The sequence below is a fragment of the Eriocheir sinensis genome, chromosome 23, assembly GCF_024679095.1.
Source record: "Eriocheir sinensis breed Jianghai 21 chromosome 23, ASM2467909v1, whole genome shotgun sequence".
NCBI classification, from domain to species: domain Eukaryota; kingdom Metazoa; phylum Arthropoda; class Malacostraca; order Decapoda; family Varunidae; genus Eriocheir; species Eriocheir sinensis.
The window spans coordinates 16,427,703-16,444,741 of NC_066531.1; the positions used below are offsets into that span (position 1 = coordinate 16,427,703).

The window sequence follows — 17,039 nt, forward strand, 5'->3', positions numbered from 1 at the left end:
GGTTCTTCAGATTCAGTTGAATCTGTTCTGCCAACTAAGATTACTGTAGGTATACATGATTCTGGGGTCTCTCAGGATAGGCCTATGGAGGAAGATGCGGAGGCTCATATTGAGCCTGCTGAGACCCCCTCTGTTCCAGTTCCTGTTGCTTCTAGTGGTTTTCCTGATCGGGATATGGAAACTGAGGAATCCCTTGGAGATAGTGTTGGGAATCCTCCCCGCGAGCACGTAGCTTCGGGGAGTGGTGTGCGGTCTGGCTCTAGTAGTGCGGCGTCCGGAGGGGGCGCAGGTTCCTTTGTTGGGAGAAAGCTCGAGGTCCCTCGACCCGGCTCCTCTCGGGTCCCAGTCTCCTCTTCTCGTCGTATTACCGTACCGAATCAGGTGGGTAAAAGGCAGTCTCTTTCAGGGGCTCGCCTGGAGCGCACTCGAAAATAGACATCTTCCTACTCCTCCAGTGGCATTGTAGAGGCCTACGAGCCTCGTGGGAGGAACTCTGAGCATTGATATCTCGGTTTTCTCCTGCTTGCCTTTGTTTACAGGAGACAATGCTCGGAGACTACACTCACTCTAGTCCTCCTGGGTATCGGGCCGTTTACATTACCCCTAATCCTGGACAGGGCCACCATGGTGGCACCGCCATATTCGTTCGCTGTGATATCCCTTCGGTCCCATTACAGCTTCACTCAACGTTGCAGTCTGTTGCTGTTAAGGTTTATTTGGGCAAATTTTATACATTATGTAGCCTTTATCTCCTTCCTGGTGTTCCCGTTGACAGACACGATCTTGACGACCTGGTGCAGGAACTTTCCTCGCCTTTACTTTTATTAGGGGATTTTAACGGTCGCCATCCGTTGTGGGATGATGGTGCTACCAACCCACGCGGACTTTTAGTTGCTTCTTTTATTGAGGATCAGGGATTAGAAATTTTAAACTCTGGGGAGGTGACACATTTTCATAGCCAGACTGGTACTTTTACCTCTATAGATCTTTCACTTTGCACTTCTAATTCTCTTCCTGATTTTCGTTGGCGGGTCTTACCGGACTTGTATGGCAGTGACCACTTTCCAATTTTATTGGAACGCATTGATTCTGTACCACAGTCACGCCTTTCTCGCTGGCGTCTAGATAAAGCAGACTGGCAGCGATTTACGGAACTTAGCTCCTCTCTTCGTCCGTTGGCTGACTTTGGAACTTCTGACGAGGTTGCATCCTATTTCACTGATGCCCTACATTCTGCAGCCCTTCAATCCGTCCCCAGGACGTCTGGCCAGTTTCCTAAACGTCCTGTTCCCTGGTGGAACGCCGCTTGCACTACTGCTGTGCAAGAGAAGCGTGCTGCATTCTCTCGACTTCGTCGTCACCGTGGGGACCCCCAGTGTTTGGATGCTTTTCGGCGAGCGCGTGCTCGAGCACGACGCACTTTCAAGGAGGCTCAACGAATTTCTTGGAAGGCTTATCTCTCTTCCATCACTACCAGAACTACACTCACAGAAGTCTTTAACAGAGTTCGTAAGATCTCCGGGAAGTTTTCCCCCCCTCCCCCTCCAGCGTTATCGCATGCAGGGAAAACGATGGCGGACCCTAAGACTGTTGCTGACCTATTCGTCAAGCACTTTGCCAGTGTCTCTAGGAAAGATCCTACTGCACCTCGTCATCACCGGGATTTGGAATCACTCGGCGTTAACTTCGCTTCCACCGGAGGGGAATCTTATAATATCCCATTTTATCTCCGAGTTGAAGACGGCTTTATCCCAGTGTCATGATTCCTCGCCAGGTCCAGACGACATCCCTTATGCTTTCTTACGCCACATGTCTGACTGTGGTTTTACATTTTTATTGGATCTTTACAATTTCATTTGGCGTACCGGTGATTTTCCATCTCTGTGGAGTGTGGCTGTAATTCTCCCCATTCTGGAGCCTGGGAAAGATCATCTCCAAGCAACTAACTATCGTCCTATTTCTTTAACATCCTGCACTTGTAAAGTGATGGAGAAGATGGTGAATGTCAGGCTTATGTGTGTTTCGTGGAAGTATCACGAAATTGGTGAATTGTGCATCATTGCTAGTTACTTTTTTTTTTATATGAATATTACTGTTTACGTTGCGCACCTCGTGTTTTGTTTATTTTCCACCTTACCCCGGCGCCAGCAGCCGCCACGTAGGACAGTTGTCTGTGGTGGCTGCTCCCGCTAGGATGTGGGCGTGATGTAGTAGCCGTGTGACCTGGCCCTGCCGGTTCCCTGCTGTTCCTTGCTGTGGGTGATCTGCTACGTCTGTGTTTGTGCTTACACTTTGGGCCAGGCGTTGTGGTTTACGGGGAAGCTGACTGCCATACCTTCATGATGTGCCCAGGGCTGTGGGCTATTTACTGCTGGTTGGTCAATATTGTAAGTAAATGTGCTTGTTTTAGGTTAGGTAATTTATGTGAACTTACTAGTTGATGACATAATATTTAGGAGTATGTGAGCTTGGATACAATGAGATTTGTAAGACATGTGGTGTTATGTTTTGTGATGTTTGGGGTAATTAGGTGATTGTTCTCAGGTTGGATCGACATAATAAAGTTGAATGCAACGCTCGACCCTCTCTACCCAGCGGTTTGACGAAACAATGTGGTACTTGGAGAGCCGGAATTTATTGACCCCGGTGCAATATGGTTTCCGAAAGATGCGCTCCACTTCGGATGCTCTTTTATCCTTGGAGTCCTCAGTTTGTGAGGCGTTTGCCAATAAGCACCACCAGGTGACCGTGTTTTTTTTATCTGGAGAAGGCCTATGACACCGCTTGGTGCCATGGAATTTTACTTAACCTGTTTGAGTTTGGTCTTCGTGGCCGTCTCCCTGTTTTTATTAAGGAGTTTTTATCTCATCGTCTTTTACCTCATCGTCTTTTACGGGTTAGAGTGGGGAGTACTCTTTCCGAGGTTAGTCCACTTGAGGATGGTGTACCACAGGGAAGTATTCTCAGTGTTACGCTATTTGCCTTTTTTTAGTTTTTAACTCATTGAATGCGGCGCCATATGACCCTGGCTGTTGCGGCGCCTAATTTAAATCAATCAATCAATCAATCCACTGCATGAATATTGCACACATGTGTCTTGTATTAACTGAAAATCACACAGTATACGCTAACCACTCTTGCAGGAAGGCTGTGACAGTTGCGGACGACTCAATTCGAGCAAGGAGGGAAGGAGGGAGGGGGCGGGAGAGCAATTAATTATCTTCTTTATTCTTTGTTCCATATCACATAATAGAAGGGTGTCGATCCAGTGCAGATGTAGCTAACAGATGTGGAGCAGAGGACCTGCATGGAAACAGTGCTCAGAAGGGAAAGACTCCGATGGTTTGGACATGTAAAGAGAGCAGGGGAGGACACAGTGCTGGGAAGTTTGGAGAGATTGGCAAGACAGGGTACCCAGTTCAGATGTAACTAATAGATGTTGAGTAGAGGACACATTATAAATTAGGAACAGCAGACGCATTATAAATTAGGAACAGCAGACGCTTTTAAAATTAGGAACAGCAGATGCATTATAAATTAGGAACAGCAGACGCATTATAAATTAGGAACAGCAGACGCATTTAAAATTAGGAACAGCAGACGCATTATAAATTAGGAACAGCAGACGCATTATAAATTAGGAACAGCAGACACATTATAAATTAGGAACAGCAGACACATTATAAATTAGGAACAGCAGACACATTATACATTAGGAACAGCTGACACATTATAAATTAGGAAGAGTAATCACTTAAATTATCTTGAGAAACAAACAAAGATTAACATGATTCTGAGGGGAAGTAGGCACCCGTTTATTATATATATACATGTCTGTACATCATCAAGACCCCAAGACCCAGACCAAGCATTCCTAAACGTATACTATAGTCGCAGCACATGAGTCTGAGGTCTTCGTTATCGTGTTCTGGCAACTTGCCAGTACACATGCACACACACATACAGCTACATAATCAGCGACCTTATTTTTTTTTTACAACAGAGGAGTGGCCGAAAGGTTGATAAGAGCTGTGTGGGTGGAGCCCCCCACACGTGCGATGCATACTCCGTACGAGGGCGGACAAGGCCCCTGTATATGGATAACAGCTGTGCGGGAGAGAAGAACTGGAGGAGACGATACAGAACGCCCAACCTCGAGTAAGCTGATTTAGTGAGAGAAGAGATGAAAGTTTCCAGTTAAGATTTCGAGTTAAGGACAGACCGAGGATATTTAGTTTTGAATAATTATAAGGTGACGTCTGAGTGTAGTAGAAGAATAGGGGATAGGTGTTTGGAAGATTGTGTCGAGTTGATAGGTGGATAAATTAGGGTTTTGAGGTATTGAAGGACACAAGGTTCCTTTTATCCCAATCGGAGATGCATACTGCAGCCTCAGCCTTATAAACTACAACAGATTTTTGCGACAATTTCAATAATATGATTAATACTGACAAATGTGTCCTATGCGTAGACTATCATATAACATCGTAGACGCCATGACGCCAGGTTGCCAGAGCACGATAATTCACACCTCAGTCTCGGGTGCCGCGACGAAAGCCAAGGCTGTTACACAGAGACAGCCTTGGCACAGCACCACTATAACTCCTCCTCCTCATTTCTCTCCTTTCCCTTCCCTCTTCTTCCTCCTCACTCAGGCTTAGTGATGCGGAAGACGAAGACGAGACCCTCCTTGTCACAGAAATAGTTTGGGACGGTGCGCCGCTCCACCTGAAGGAATTATGACCATTTCAAATACGTGACCTTCTCCCCCTGGCCAGCTCCTGACCATCTCCTTATTCCAGAGTGTCGTGACAGGCGCCCATACAGTGAACAGCCCCGCCAGACAGAAACCTTGATTAGAGTAAATGTTTTCTTGTACCAAGGTTGCCAGATAGTTGTACTCAGCCTCTTATATATTTACCAACTTCCGACTTCAAATATGTCTCCTGGGACTCAATAACTAGATTCATTTATATCTATCGTTAAAATAGTTGATTCCTGATGTTTCTTGGCTATAGTTAGGTGTCAAAAAACGGTAAATACTATGCTCTGAGTACGATAATCTGGCAACAGTGCTCCCTACCTTCTTCCACTTCCCGCCCGCCTCCAGCTGGTCCATGTAAGGCTCCAGCTTGTCCTTGTAGGAAGGCACGGTCTGTAGGTACTCATGGCGCATCACGATGATTACGAAGCCTCCTGGAGTGCCGGAGAGGAGGAAATTATTTAATCATTGGGGCATACACTAGGAGGCGCGTCATCTAGCCCACCCTAGGAAGACCACCTCAAAGTTTACTCGAGGCAAATCTGAAGTCTCTATGTAGGCTCTTTCCTATCCTAAACGGCGCCTAAGTTCGGCTGTTTGAAAAGCCTCTCGTAAAAGTTGCTGGGATTACCATGAACAGTTTTGAGATCCTATAGTGATGGTTCTACACGTCTGTCACGATCTTCAACGGGAAAACCACCCATGAAAACCCGGTGAATCTTCTCAGTGGCCTTGGGAAATAGTCGTGGCGGAAGATCGGCACGCCCAGGAGCAATGCTAACCTACGGGTCCTCGCACGAGTATCTAAACTGAGGGTCCAACTTCCAGCACCTTCACCCACTCAGCGGACCTTGCAAAACACACACACACACACACACACACACACACACACACACACACACACACACACACACACACACACACACACACTCACCAGAGCCTTCGCACTCCTACTAACCATGAACTTTACATTTCAGCCCGGAATCGTGCCAAATCTATTCTCCGACTTACCAAAACCTCTTTCATCAATAGAAAATGTCAACACCTTGCTTTTTTCTAATTCTTCCCGTGACTTCTGGCACTTAACCAATAAGATCTCCACCACTTTCACATCTTCCACTTTCCCTTCTCTCCTTAACCCTTACGGGAGCACTGCCGTCTCATCTATCTCTAAGGCTGAACTCTTCGCTCAGACTTTCTGTAAGAACTCCACCCTGGACGATTCTGGGCATATTCCTCCTACTCATACCCCTTCTGACTCCTTTTTGTTTGTTATTAAGATTATACATAATTATGTCTTCTATGCCCTCTCTGGCCTCAACTCTCAGAAGGCTTATGGAGCGCCTCCTATTGACCTTAAAAACTGTGCTTCCATGCTGACACCCTGCCTGGTCAAACTCTTTCGTCTCTACCTATCATCATCTACATCTACTGGCAGTATGCTCGTTCCAATCCCTCAAACTATAGCCCTGTAGTTTTACTTTCCTGTCTATCTAAAGCTTTTGAATCAATCCTTAACCGAAAGATTCAAAAGCACCTTTCCACTTATAACCTTCTATCTGATCGCCAGTATGGATTCCGTAAGGGGCGTTCCACTGGCGATCTTCTTGCTCTCGTAACTGACTCTTGGTCATCCTCTCTTAGCCGTTTCGGTGAAACTTTCTCAGTTGCGCTAGACATATCGAAAGCCTTCGATAGAGTCTGGTACAAGTCTTTGCTTTGTAAAGTGTCCTCTTTTGGATTATATCCCTCTCTCTGTTCCCTTATCTCCAGTTTCCTTTCCGGCCGTTCTCTCTCTGCGGTGGTAGACGGTCACTGATCTTCCCCTAAACCTAACAACAGTGGTGTTCCATATGGGTCTGTTCTATCACCCACTCTCTTCTTTCTATTCATCAATGATCTTTCCATAACAAACTGTCCTGTCCACTCATACGCCGACGTCTCCACTCTGCATTATTCAACTTCTTCCAATAGAAGGCCATCCCAACAAGAGGTACACGACTCCAGACTGGAGTCTGCAGAACGCTCAGACCTTGCTATCATTTCCGATTGGGGTAGAAGGAACCTTAGACCTTGCTATCATTTCCGATTGGGGTAGAAGGAACCTTGTGTCCTTCAATGCCTCAAAAACTCAATTTATCCACCTATCAACTCGACACAATCTTCCAAACGCTTATCCCCTTTTCTTCGACAACACTCAGGTGTCACCTTCTTCAACACTAAATATTCTCGGTTTATTCTTAACTCAAAATCTCAACTGGAAACTTCATATCTCCTCTCTCGCTAAATCAGCTTCATCGAGGTTTGGCGTTCTGTATCGTCTCCTCCAATACTGCTCCCCCGCACTATTGCTATCCATGTACTGAGGCCTTGTCTGCCCTCGTATGGAATATGCATCTCACGTGTGGGGCGGCGCCACTCACACAGCTCTTCTGGACAGAGTGGAGTCTAAGGCTCTTCGTCACATCAGCTCTCCCCCTCCAACTGATAGTCTTCTACCTCTTAAATTCCGTCGCGATGTTGCCTCTTTCAATTTTCTATCGCTATTTTCACGCTGACTGCTCTTCTGAACTTGTTAATTGCATGCCTCCTCCCTTCCCGCGACCCCGCTGCACACGACTTTCTACGCATGCGCATCCCTATATTGTCCAAACCCCGTATGCAAGAGTTAACCAACATCTTCACTCTTTCATCCCTCACGCTGGTAAACTCTGGAACAATCTTCCTTCATCTGTATTTCCTCCTGCCTACGACTTGAACTCTTTCAAGAGCAGAGTATCAGGAGAGGAGAGTATCAAGACACCTCTCCTCCCGAAATTGACCGCTCTTTCGGCCACCTCTTTTGATTTTTTTTTAGGAGCAGCAAGTAGAGGGCTTTTTTTTTTATATTAGTTTTCTTTCTTTGTGCCCTTGAGCTGTCTCCTTTGTTGTAAAAACACTCACTCACTCACTCACCATTCTTTGCGACGCGCACCAGGTCGTCGAGGCCACTGTCTGGGATGTGACCTTCGCCCATACCGCCCGAGATGACCAGCAGGTCGTATGTGTCTGAGAGAGAGAGAGAGAGAGAGAGAGAGAGAGAGAGAGAGAGAGAGAGAGAGAGAGAGAGATGTAGAAGAAAAATACGTATATTAATCTTTACATATGAAACAACAACAATAACAATAATTCCACTCACACAGCTCTCCTGGACAGAGTGGAGTCTAAGGCTCCTCGTCTCATCAGTTCTCCTCATCTTACTGACAACCTTCTACCTCTTAATTAAATTCCGCCGCTATGTTGCCTCTTTTTCTATCTTCTATCGATATCTTCATGATGACTGCTCTTCTGATCTTGCTAACTACATTCCTCCCTCCCTCCCGCGGCCCCGCTGCACACGACTTTCTACTCATGCTCATCCCTATACTATCCAAATCCCTTATGCAAGAGGTAAACTCTGGAACAACCTTCCTTCGTCTGTATTTCCTCCTGCCTATGACTTCATTCATTTCAAGAAGTGTATCAAGACACCTCTCCACTCGAAATTGACCTCTCTTTTGGCTACTCTTTACTTTTATCTTTCATGGGAGCGGCGGGTAGCGGGCTTTTTTTTGTACTCTTTTTGTTGCCCTTGAGCCGTGTCCTTTGATGTAAAAAAAAAAAAATACAAATACCTTTGGGCACGGTGGAGTGTCCGCTGCCGATACACTCCAGGAAGTCGTTGGTATAGATGCCAGTCTCCCGCTGCTTCATCATGCCCTCCGACGGGTCCACAGCGTCTATGTGCCTGTGGGAGTGGATGTAGTAGTTGTAGTAGTAGTAGCAGAAGTTATAGCAGTAGTAGTAGTTGTTGGGAATCAGTAAATTTACCCTACCCAACAGTTAGGTCACTCGCAAAGTGAATAACACACCCGTCAGACAATCCCAAACAAACAAGTGCTTACCAGCTTTTAGGTGGTGAAGGTATCCAACAAGCACCTCCAGACAGCCGAACAAATAATAATCCTACCGGATCCGTGTAGTAAAATCTATCTGTCTCAAATAACTGCTGGGGGCACTTAGCTGAGAAGCGGGTTTCAAAAGATATTGTTGTCTCTGAAGTCTCGTTGCCGGGTGTAGTATCCCTCAGTCAGGTAATAGAAGGCACACTGCGTCCGAGTTAATGGGTGGGCTGCAGTGCCTTGGTCTTTACTTTGTGAAGGCCGGTGGTGGAGTGAGCGAAAACCAACCACGTGGGTCTGAAGCGATGTTTTGAATTTCTCGCGCCAGATGGCGTGGCTTTCCTCTCTGTTTCCATCGGTTAAATTATCCTTGCTCTTTAATTATAATTCAGCAAGAACAATTAGTTATTATTTTTTGAAAGGAAACACTTCACTATTGTTATTCCTTTCATGGTAAATGTGGTTAGTCTTCAGGCAGTGAATAAGTTGATTCTGTCTCGGTTTGGGAGCCGATGACCGAAGTATTTAAGTACCATCCAAGGCTTAGTTGAGCTCAGGCGATACTCATAGTTGGCTTGAGCTCTCGGCCCGAGACTAGTTCCATAAGGGAAATAGTTAATTTGTCTAGTCCCCCGGTTAACTGGCCTAATTCCTAACATAGTATAGTCTATCGATTTTAACTTGAGCCCTTGGGCGCGACACAAGGATTCCCCACGAGACCGCGCTGGTGCCACATCACTCCATTACTCTCCTCAGAGAGGGTGTCTCTCTCTCTCTCTCTCTCTCTCTCTCTCTCTCTCTCTCTCTCTCTCTCTCTCTCTCTCTCTCTCTCTCTCTCTCTCTCTCTCTCTCTCTCTCTCTCTCTCTCTCTCTCTCTCTCTCTCTCTCTCTCTCTCTCTCTCTCTCTCTCTCTCTCTTTGCATGGCTGCGCAGAGTGAGATCTACTTGATTTGTCCATTGTGGCGTAACGCTGAATGGTGCGCCCTGGCGCCTCTTGCCAAGGTCCGTCAGGCGGCACCATAGGAGCCACGTTGCCAAGTGATATGGAAGGTTTACTGAGTCGTTGTCTTTCCCTCTAATCCCAAGCCATTCATAACACCACGCAGTCGTAGTATGAATATATATATATATATATATATATATATATATATATATATATATATATATATATATATATATATATATATATATATATATATATATATATATATATATATATATATATATATATATATATATATATATATATATATATATATATATATATATATATATATATATATATATATATATATATATATATATATATATATATATATATATATATATATATATATATATATATATATATATATATATATATATATATATATATATATATATATATATATATATTCAAAATAGATAACGTACAGACTAACAGTGAGACAAAACGCCATGCGCAGGTCATCGCTAGATCTGTAAACAAATGGAGTTTCCCCGGGCTAAGCCACAGGGCTCAATTTTAAGTTAGAGTTGATGGACTATAGTAATGCCGCTCCTGCCCGCTCCCAGTTCTCACCCAGCGGCCCTGCCTCTACACAAGCTGCTGTAATTTCCAACACATCATCTTCATCTCTTGGCGTTGGACTCGTGTTGAGGCTGAGGCACTGGCAGGCAGGAGGCAGTGGACTGGAGGATATTTAAGTATGGTGACCGGACATCCCCCTCTCTGCGGCCCTGCGGCACCCACCTGAAGCCTTCCCGGTGGAGTTCGCGGCCCACGCAGCCCGTCCCGGCGGCCACGTCCAGCACCCTGGCCTTGGCTCGCCGCTCCGGGGATACCCAACGCAGCGCCTCCTCCAACGTGATGGCGGGGCCACGGTACCCGCCTTTCCAGATCATCTAAGGGGACGGGGAAGCAGATGATTACAGGTGCGTACCCCAGGGGCCGCATCACTTCACTCCCGGACCTCACGGAGTAGTCGCCGGTTTAACGCAAAATCATTCCAGCGATACCCCATGGTTCTGCATAGGCACTTGGTACCGAAGGCATCTCTCTCTCTCTCTCTCTCTCTCTCTCTCTCTCTCTCTCTCTCTCTCTCTCTCTCTCTCTCCATCTCCTCGTAGTTCTCGGACCACTCGTCGTAGCCGGCCGCCATCTCCTCCGGCGTGATCCCCGGCCTGTGGACGTTCGCGTCCACCCTCATTGCCACGTCGCCCCGACTGCCGCCCTCAGACATTATCCTGCAGCAGGGAAGAGACGGGAGAATCACAGGCAGGGCATGACTACAATACAGTACAATTCCTTTATACATCCTTTATATATTTACGAAGGTAGGTACGGTTTTCTAGCCCGCGCCGCACTCCTCGCTGACTCGCCGGCTGGCTCTCAAGCTCCGCCCACCTCCATGACAGGTATGGCCCGCCTCTCTCTCTCTCTCTCTCTCTCTCTCTCTCTCTCTCTCTCTCTCTCTCTCTCTCTCTGGAATTAAATAGACAAAGCAATTACATAGTTAGTGCAGAGACGATATCTTGGTTTAAGAGTAGACTGGATAGCTACATGGACGAGGATGACAGGTGATAGTGAGGTGTGGGTGCAGTAAGGCTCCCCAGCTTACTGCACGGCTAGCTGAAGTTGCTCTCTCTCTCTCTCTCTCTCTCTCTCTCTCTCTCTCTCTCTCTCTCTCTCTCTCTCTCTCTCTCTCTGTGTGTGTGTGTGTGTGTGTGTGTGAGAGAGAGAGAGAGAGAGACTCGTGATCAGGCTGTGATGAATGAACTACACACACACACACACACACACACACACACACACACACACACACACTGCCAGGCTTCACGGTCTGACAGGGCGGCAGTTCGAGCCCGCTCAGGGCGAATTCTTGCCGTTCACTAGGAGTGGTTACTATCCCCCCTTGAGCAAAGGGGATGGGGTGTGTGAGGTCCTGGCAGTACCCAGAGATCGACGATAAAGAGCACATGCTCATGTCGGGAGGGTACCTGCTGCTGGCGATTATGAGCTCCGGGAGGGCAGCATGAGCCAATGCAAGATGGCGCCACTATAAACACTCGCCTGCGCCAGAACGGGCTGGGCCGACCATCAGGCCCCACCGGGAAGAAGCCTACCGGCGCAATAGCCCGCGACGTAAAAAAAAAAAATAGTAGCTATGTCAACCATTTTTCTTTTAATCCGACATAAAAATAGTTGTAAGCTCTAAAATGTCTTACTTCTATGAAAATTACATTTAAAAGAAATATGTTAAAATCCTTCAACCTATTAGGCCCGACACATACCATTCAAGTCACTTGTCAGGACCCAGAAGACCATAACAGCACAATTAATTAATAGCGATCCCAATCAGAGGCAAATACCGGAGGGAGATATGGAGACAAGTATTGTAAATATGATAGGAGAGGGAAGTGTCACGGGGTTAAATAAGATTAATAACAGGAGTGTGCTCACAAGGAGGTCGCTAGCCGACAAGGGTTGATTCCCGCGGCACGCCAGGAGACACAACGGTGTACACACCCTGACTAGGGAGTACTAACACGACTTACCTGCTCAAATCTCCCGTGGGGTTCTTATTTACTCTCCTTATGGGGCTGGAAGGCACATACGCACAGGCAAAAGGGTTACTGATAAAGCTCGTGTACAACTATGCACAGACTTAATTACATGAAGGAACAAGACACGGACAAATCTCACATACACACCCAGCTGAGCCTCGCGTTTCTCGTGCTCGCACAAGACTAACCTGCCCTGGCTACGCTAACAACTAGCTACTTAACTTGGTACGGAGGGAGAAGAGTAGAGGCTCGTTGCACAGCCTTGCTCGAGGTGGCTGCAGCTTGTCCTTCCTGCCGTGGGTCCTCACATCAGGCGCGTGATGTCGGCGGTAGATGCGGCTTTCAGAAAGAGGCCGCCGCGGACTCGACACACCCAAACTGAGACCCGGTGTGGGCTGTATCCCGAAGTGGCGAAGCCCAGGATCCCCACACTCCAGCAGGAGGAAAACCGCGTGGTGCCAAGAGGTAGGCGAGAGTAGAGGAACGTCGCCCCGTGACCTCACCAGACGGCGGTCAGGGGGAGAAGTCAGCCCCGAGCCGCGGCGAGTGACCTGACGGTCCCCAACTCGCCCGGCCGAGATGCAAAACGCTGCTGGCGAGGAAAAATACAACAGAGGGTGCTGACAGCACTCTGAGCAATACTGCCATAGGCAGATATCGTTACACTTCTCTGACGCGCAGCTATAACTTGCAAGTGCATTGCACCGCAATATAAACAGCGGAGCAAGCTATGTACAGACACGAAGAGGAAAGCAACAATCGCGAGCTAGCAACACAGGCCGCCCAGCCAGGCCGCGGGCGGCAACAGCCCCCATGGCGGGAAGCACAAAGACAATAGCCCAACATCCTCACAGCAGTGGCGTACAAGCTGCAGTAATGCACACACTACTATGCACCTGCAGAGAGTGGAGTGGTGACTCCTGAAAGTGCGTAAACGCAGGTAAAACACAGCGGGCGACCCGCACGAAAATGCACGCCTTGGCATCACTACGCTCGTCGCCTAGGCAACGAACAGGCTGAGTCATCGTGACCCGCCCCGCGCCTAGGTCACGTGACGAACTAGGAAAACGCGTCAACAGTTTCCCTATAGCAAATACTATAAAAATAACTTGTCGCGAATCTAAACCGCGACAGGAAGGAAAGCAATTAGTCAGATATACAAAGTCGTAAACATCTGATAAGCACTAACACTAACAAGGGAGGTTACGGAAAATACCAAGACCCACATACAGAAAACAGATACGGTACCCAGTAGGCGTGGTCAGAAAGTGTGGATAACCATTCAAAAGACTTTGAACACGTGACCTCAGTCGTGACGACATGCTATAAGCGAATAACTGAACAGATAAGTCACTGTGGGAGCGTCATAAGAGTGAATCACGAATAGCAAGAGAAGTAAACAATACAACATAATGAGCGAGCCAATGTTTGTTGACAGGAAGTATTGGCTACTGGTTATGTAGAAAATTAAAGCGTGTCAAGAATGTAGTTCCGCCTCAAGCAAAGAAAAAATGTGACCTAGAAATCAGTAGTAAGACCAGACCGAGCTTGGTTCTCGCCTCAAGCAGACCTGCTACTCACTCAGCTGAGAATGGCTGTTGTGATCTTAATCGAGAGTAGAAATTCGAGAATCTAAGGGAAACCGACTGTATTGTCCTGGAGATTATAATGTAGGAGATGTGTAGTAGGATTGTGAGTGGGACAGGATTGTAATTATTTTATTGCGATGTAAAGCAAAGGTAGAAACCTCTGGGTGTGGTATAATTTGGTGCTTCCGTGAAATTGTAGTAGATTATACTATAGGAATGTGTTATTAGGATTTGAGGAGAGTACTTAATTATTGTGATGTAACCAGAGAGAAACAAACCACTGCTTGTGGAATGACGAGTGTTATTATTATTGGCAACAACTGAGCACATATTGTAGTATTATGTTTTAGACATGTCGTTTGTCATATGTTGTATCCATTGCTGAATATGCCAGTGTTATGATCGTCTGAGCATAGAATATTGCGTAAGGCAATTACTTTCATTAATTTTAAATAAATGTATATTTTCTTTTTCCCTTGTTTATCTCGGAACACCAGTCTCCAATAACAACTTCAGCCAGATCACTCTACCAGGGATAGGAGACGGTGATATCATTTATGGAGTAATTAATGAGTGATAAAAGAGTTGTTTTAATACAAGCTGATGCAAATAAAATAAAATGTAAGAATTAAATACAAGAAAAGAAGGATCCACAAAATTTGCCGCCCGCGTTCGTTACCCTTAAAAAGGAGGGTCTTGAAATTATGATATAATAAATACGACCCTCCAAACTTGCTGATTCATTCAGTCATCTGTAGTTACCTAGTAATCTTTCAATGACATTTTGTACGAATCTTACTTCTCTTCTATAAATACTATCCGTTAAAATTACTAATACCTATGTAATTAATCAAGCACTCGATAACATCTGTAATCGTCATTCAGGTGTGTCGAGACTTTTGAATAATGTACGTACGTCATTAGGCTCGGGATATCGCAGATAATGGCGGACACTTGACTTTCTTCGCGGACAGGTAAAATACGGGACCTAACACTAACCCGGGAACACACACACGTTACCGCATTAATCACACGACGGACTCAAAATAGCCACGCAACCGCCTTGGGCGGCCGCCAAGTCATTACAAATAAGTCATCCAGTGTGAAAGAGGCTCAGCCTCCAAGACACATTACCGGCAGCCTTAATGGAGGAGTTCGTTTCCGAGCGGGAGAGCGTGCGAGGAAGGGCCAGTTTGCCGGATTACTTGTTTTCGTGTTTTTCTTGAAGGCCGGACTTGGGAGGTATTTGTATAATGAATGATGTATAACTATTTTCACTCACACCCACTATCACATCTTAGTGTTGCTTAATACAGATGAAGGTTTTCCTTAACTACTTATTTGTTATGGAGAGAGAGAGAGAGAGAGAGAGAGAGAGAGAGAGAGAGAGAGAGAGAGAGAGAGAGAGCTTCCTCAGGCAGGCTACCCATTTATCGACCAGCCCGAAAAGAAAGAAGGATGAACAGCTGGGTGAGCACACTGACTGCCCAAGTCGGGATTCGAACCCGGGCCCGCGGATTCGAAGCTAACCACTAGACCATGGAGGCATAAAAAAAGATTCAAGGGGTGAGAAACTTGCTATATGTGGAGAGACTCAAGCATCTAATGCAGCCATTGTCAACAAGATGAGAAAACAATTTAAAGGAAATAAACTGAAGTTGCTAACGCTTGGTTGCACTGCACACACTTTAGATGTTCTGGCTTATGATCAAACAATTGGTAACATAAAAGAAAATGTGGTTCATGTTATAAAATACGTTTGAAACCATCACCCTGCCTCAGCAAGATATGGAGAGAGACGGTCAATGTCTTGTTCTGCTCCAGGACACTAGACGAACCATGTTTGAACTGGGTCAAGGCGTGGCTTAGCAATAGGAAGCAAAGAGTGCAAATCAATGGTAAAAGATCTCACTGGGGATGTGTTACGGGTGGGGTCCCACAAGGTTCGGTATTAGGTCTACTTTTGTTTATTATTTATATCAGTGACTTAGATACAGGAATTAGTAGTGATGTCAGTAAGTTTTTTTTTGTTTTTTTTTTACAACAAAGGAGGCAGCTCAAGGGCACACAAAAAAAGAAAACAATAATAAAAAAAAGTCCGCTACTCGCTGCTCCTAAGAAATATATAAAAGAGGTGTCCAAAACCAAGGTCAAATTCGGGAGGAGAGATGTCCTGATACCCTCCTCTTGAAAGAGTTCAAGTCGTAAGCAGGAGGAAATACATATGAAGGAAGATTGTTCCAGAGTTTACCAGCTTGAGGGATGAAAGAGTGAAGATGCTGGTTAACTCTTGCATAAGGGGTTTGGACAGTATAGGGATGAGCATGAGTAGAAAGTCGTGTGCAGCGAGGCCGCGGGAGGGAGGGAGGCATGCAGTTAGCAATTTCAGAAGAGCAGTCAGAGTGGAAATATCGATAGCAGATAGAAAGAGAGGCAACATCGCGGCGGAATTTAAGAGGTAGAAGACTATAAGTATGAGGAGGAGAGCTGATGAGACGAAGAGCCTTAGCCTCCACTCTGTCCAGAAGAGCTGGCTGAGTGGAGCCCCCCCACACATGAGATGCATATTCCATACGAGGGCGGACACGGCCCCTGTATATGGACAGCAACTGTGCGGGGGAGAAGAACTGGCGGAGACGGTACAGAACGCCCAGCCTCGAGGAAGCTGATTTAGTAAGAGATGAGATATGAAGTTTCCAGTTGAGATTTTGAGTTAAGGATAGACCGAGGATGTTTAGTGTTGAGGAAGGTGATAGCTGGGTGTTGTCAAAGAATAGGGGATAGTTGTTTGGAAGATTGTATCGAGTGGATAGGTGGAGAAAATGTGTTTTTGAGGCGTTGAAGGACAACAGGAAATTATAGTAAGGTCTGAGGCTGAGCGTTCTGCAGCCTCCAGCCTTGAGTCGTTAAGTTCTTGTAGGGTGGGTATTCTATTAAAAGAAGTTGAGTAATGCAGAGTGGAATCATCGGTGTAGGAATGGACAGGACAGTTCGTTTTGGAAAGAAGATCATCAATGAACAACAGAAAGAGAGTGGGACATAGGACAGAACCCCGTGGGACACCACTGTTAATAGATTTAGGGGAAGAACAGTGACCGTCTACCACAGCAGAGATAGAACGGCCGGAAAGGAAACTGGAGATAAAGGAACAGAGAGAGGGATAGAATCCGAAAGAGGGTAGTTTAGAAAGCAAAGACCTGTGCCAGACTCTATCGAAGGGTT

The 17,039-nt window shown here is 46.2% G+C and overlaps 1 protein-coding gene across 2 annotated transcripts in view; it reads right to left on the minus strand.

The window, feature by feature from the left end:
* Positions 1-4,428: 4,428 nt before the first annotated feature.
* Positions 4,429-17,039, minus strand: part of LOC127002509 (uncharacterized) — a 40,590-nt gene continuing 27,979 nt past the window's right edge. The window contains exon 3 of one of the 2 annotated variants that reach the window (XM_050868564.1): positions 4,429-4,728. In XM_050868564.1, coding sequence (XP_050724521.1) covers positions 4,648-4,728 — 81 coding nt within the window. In that variant the 3' untranslated portion in view covers positions 4,429-4,647. The remainder of the gene's footprint in view (positions 4,729-17,039) is intronic. The other variant, XM_050868562.1, reaches the window with a different exon arrangement.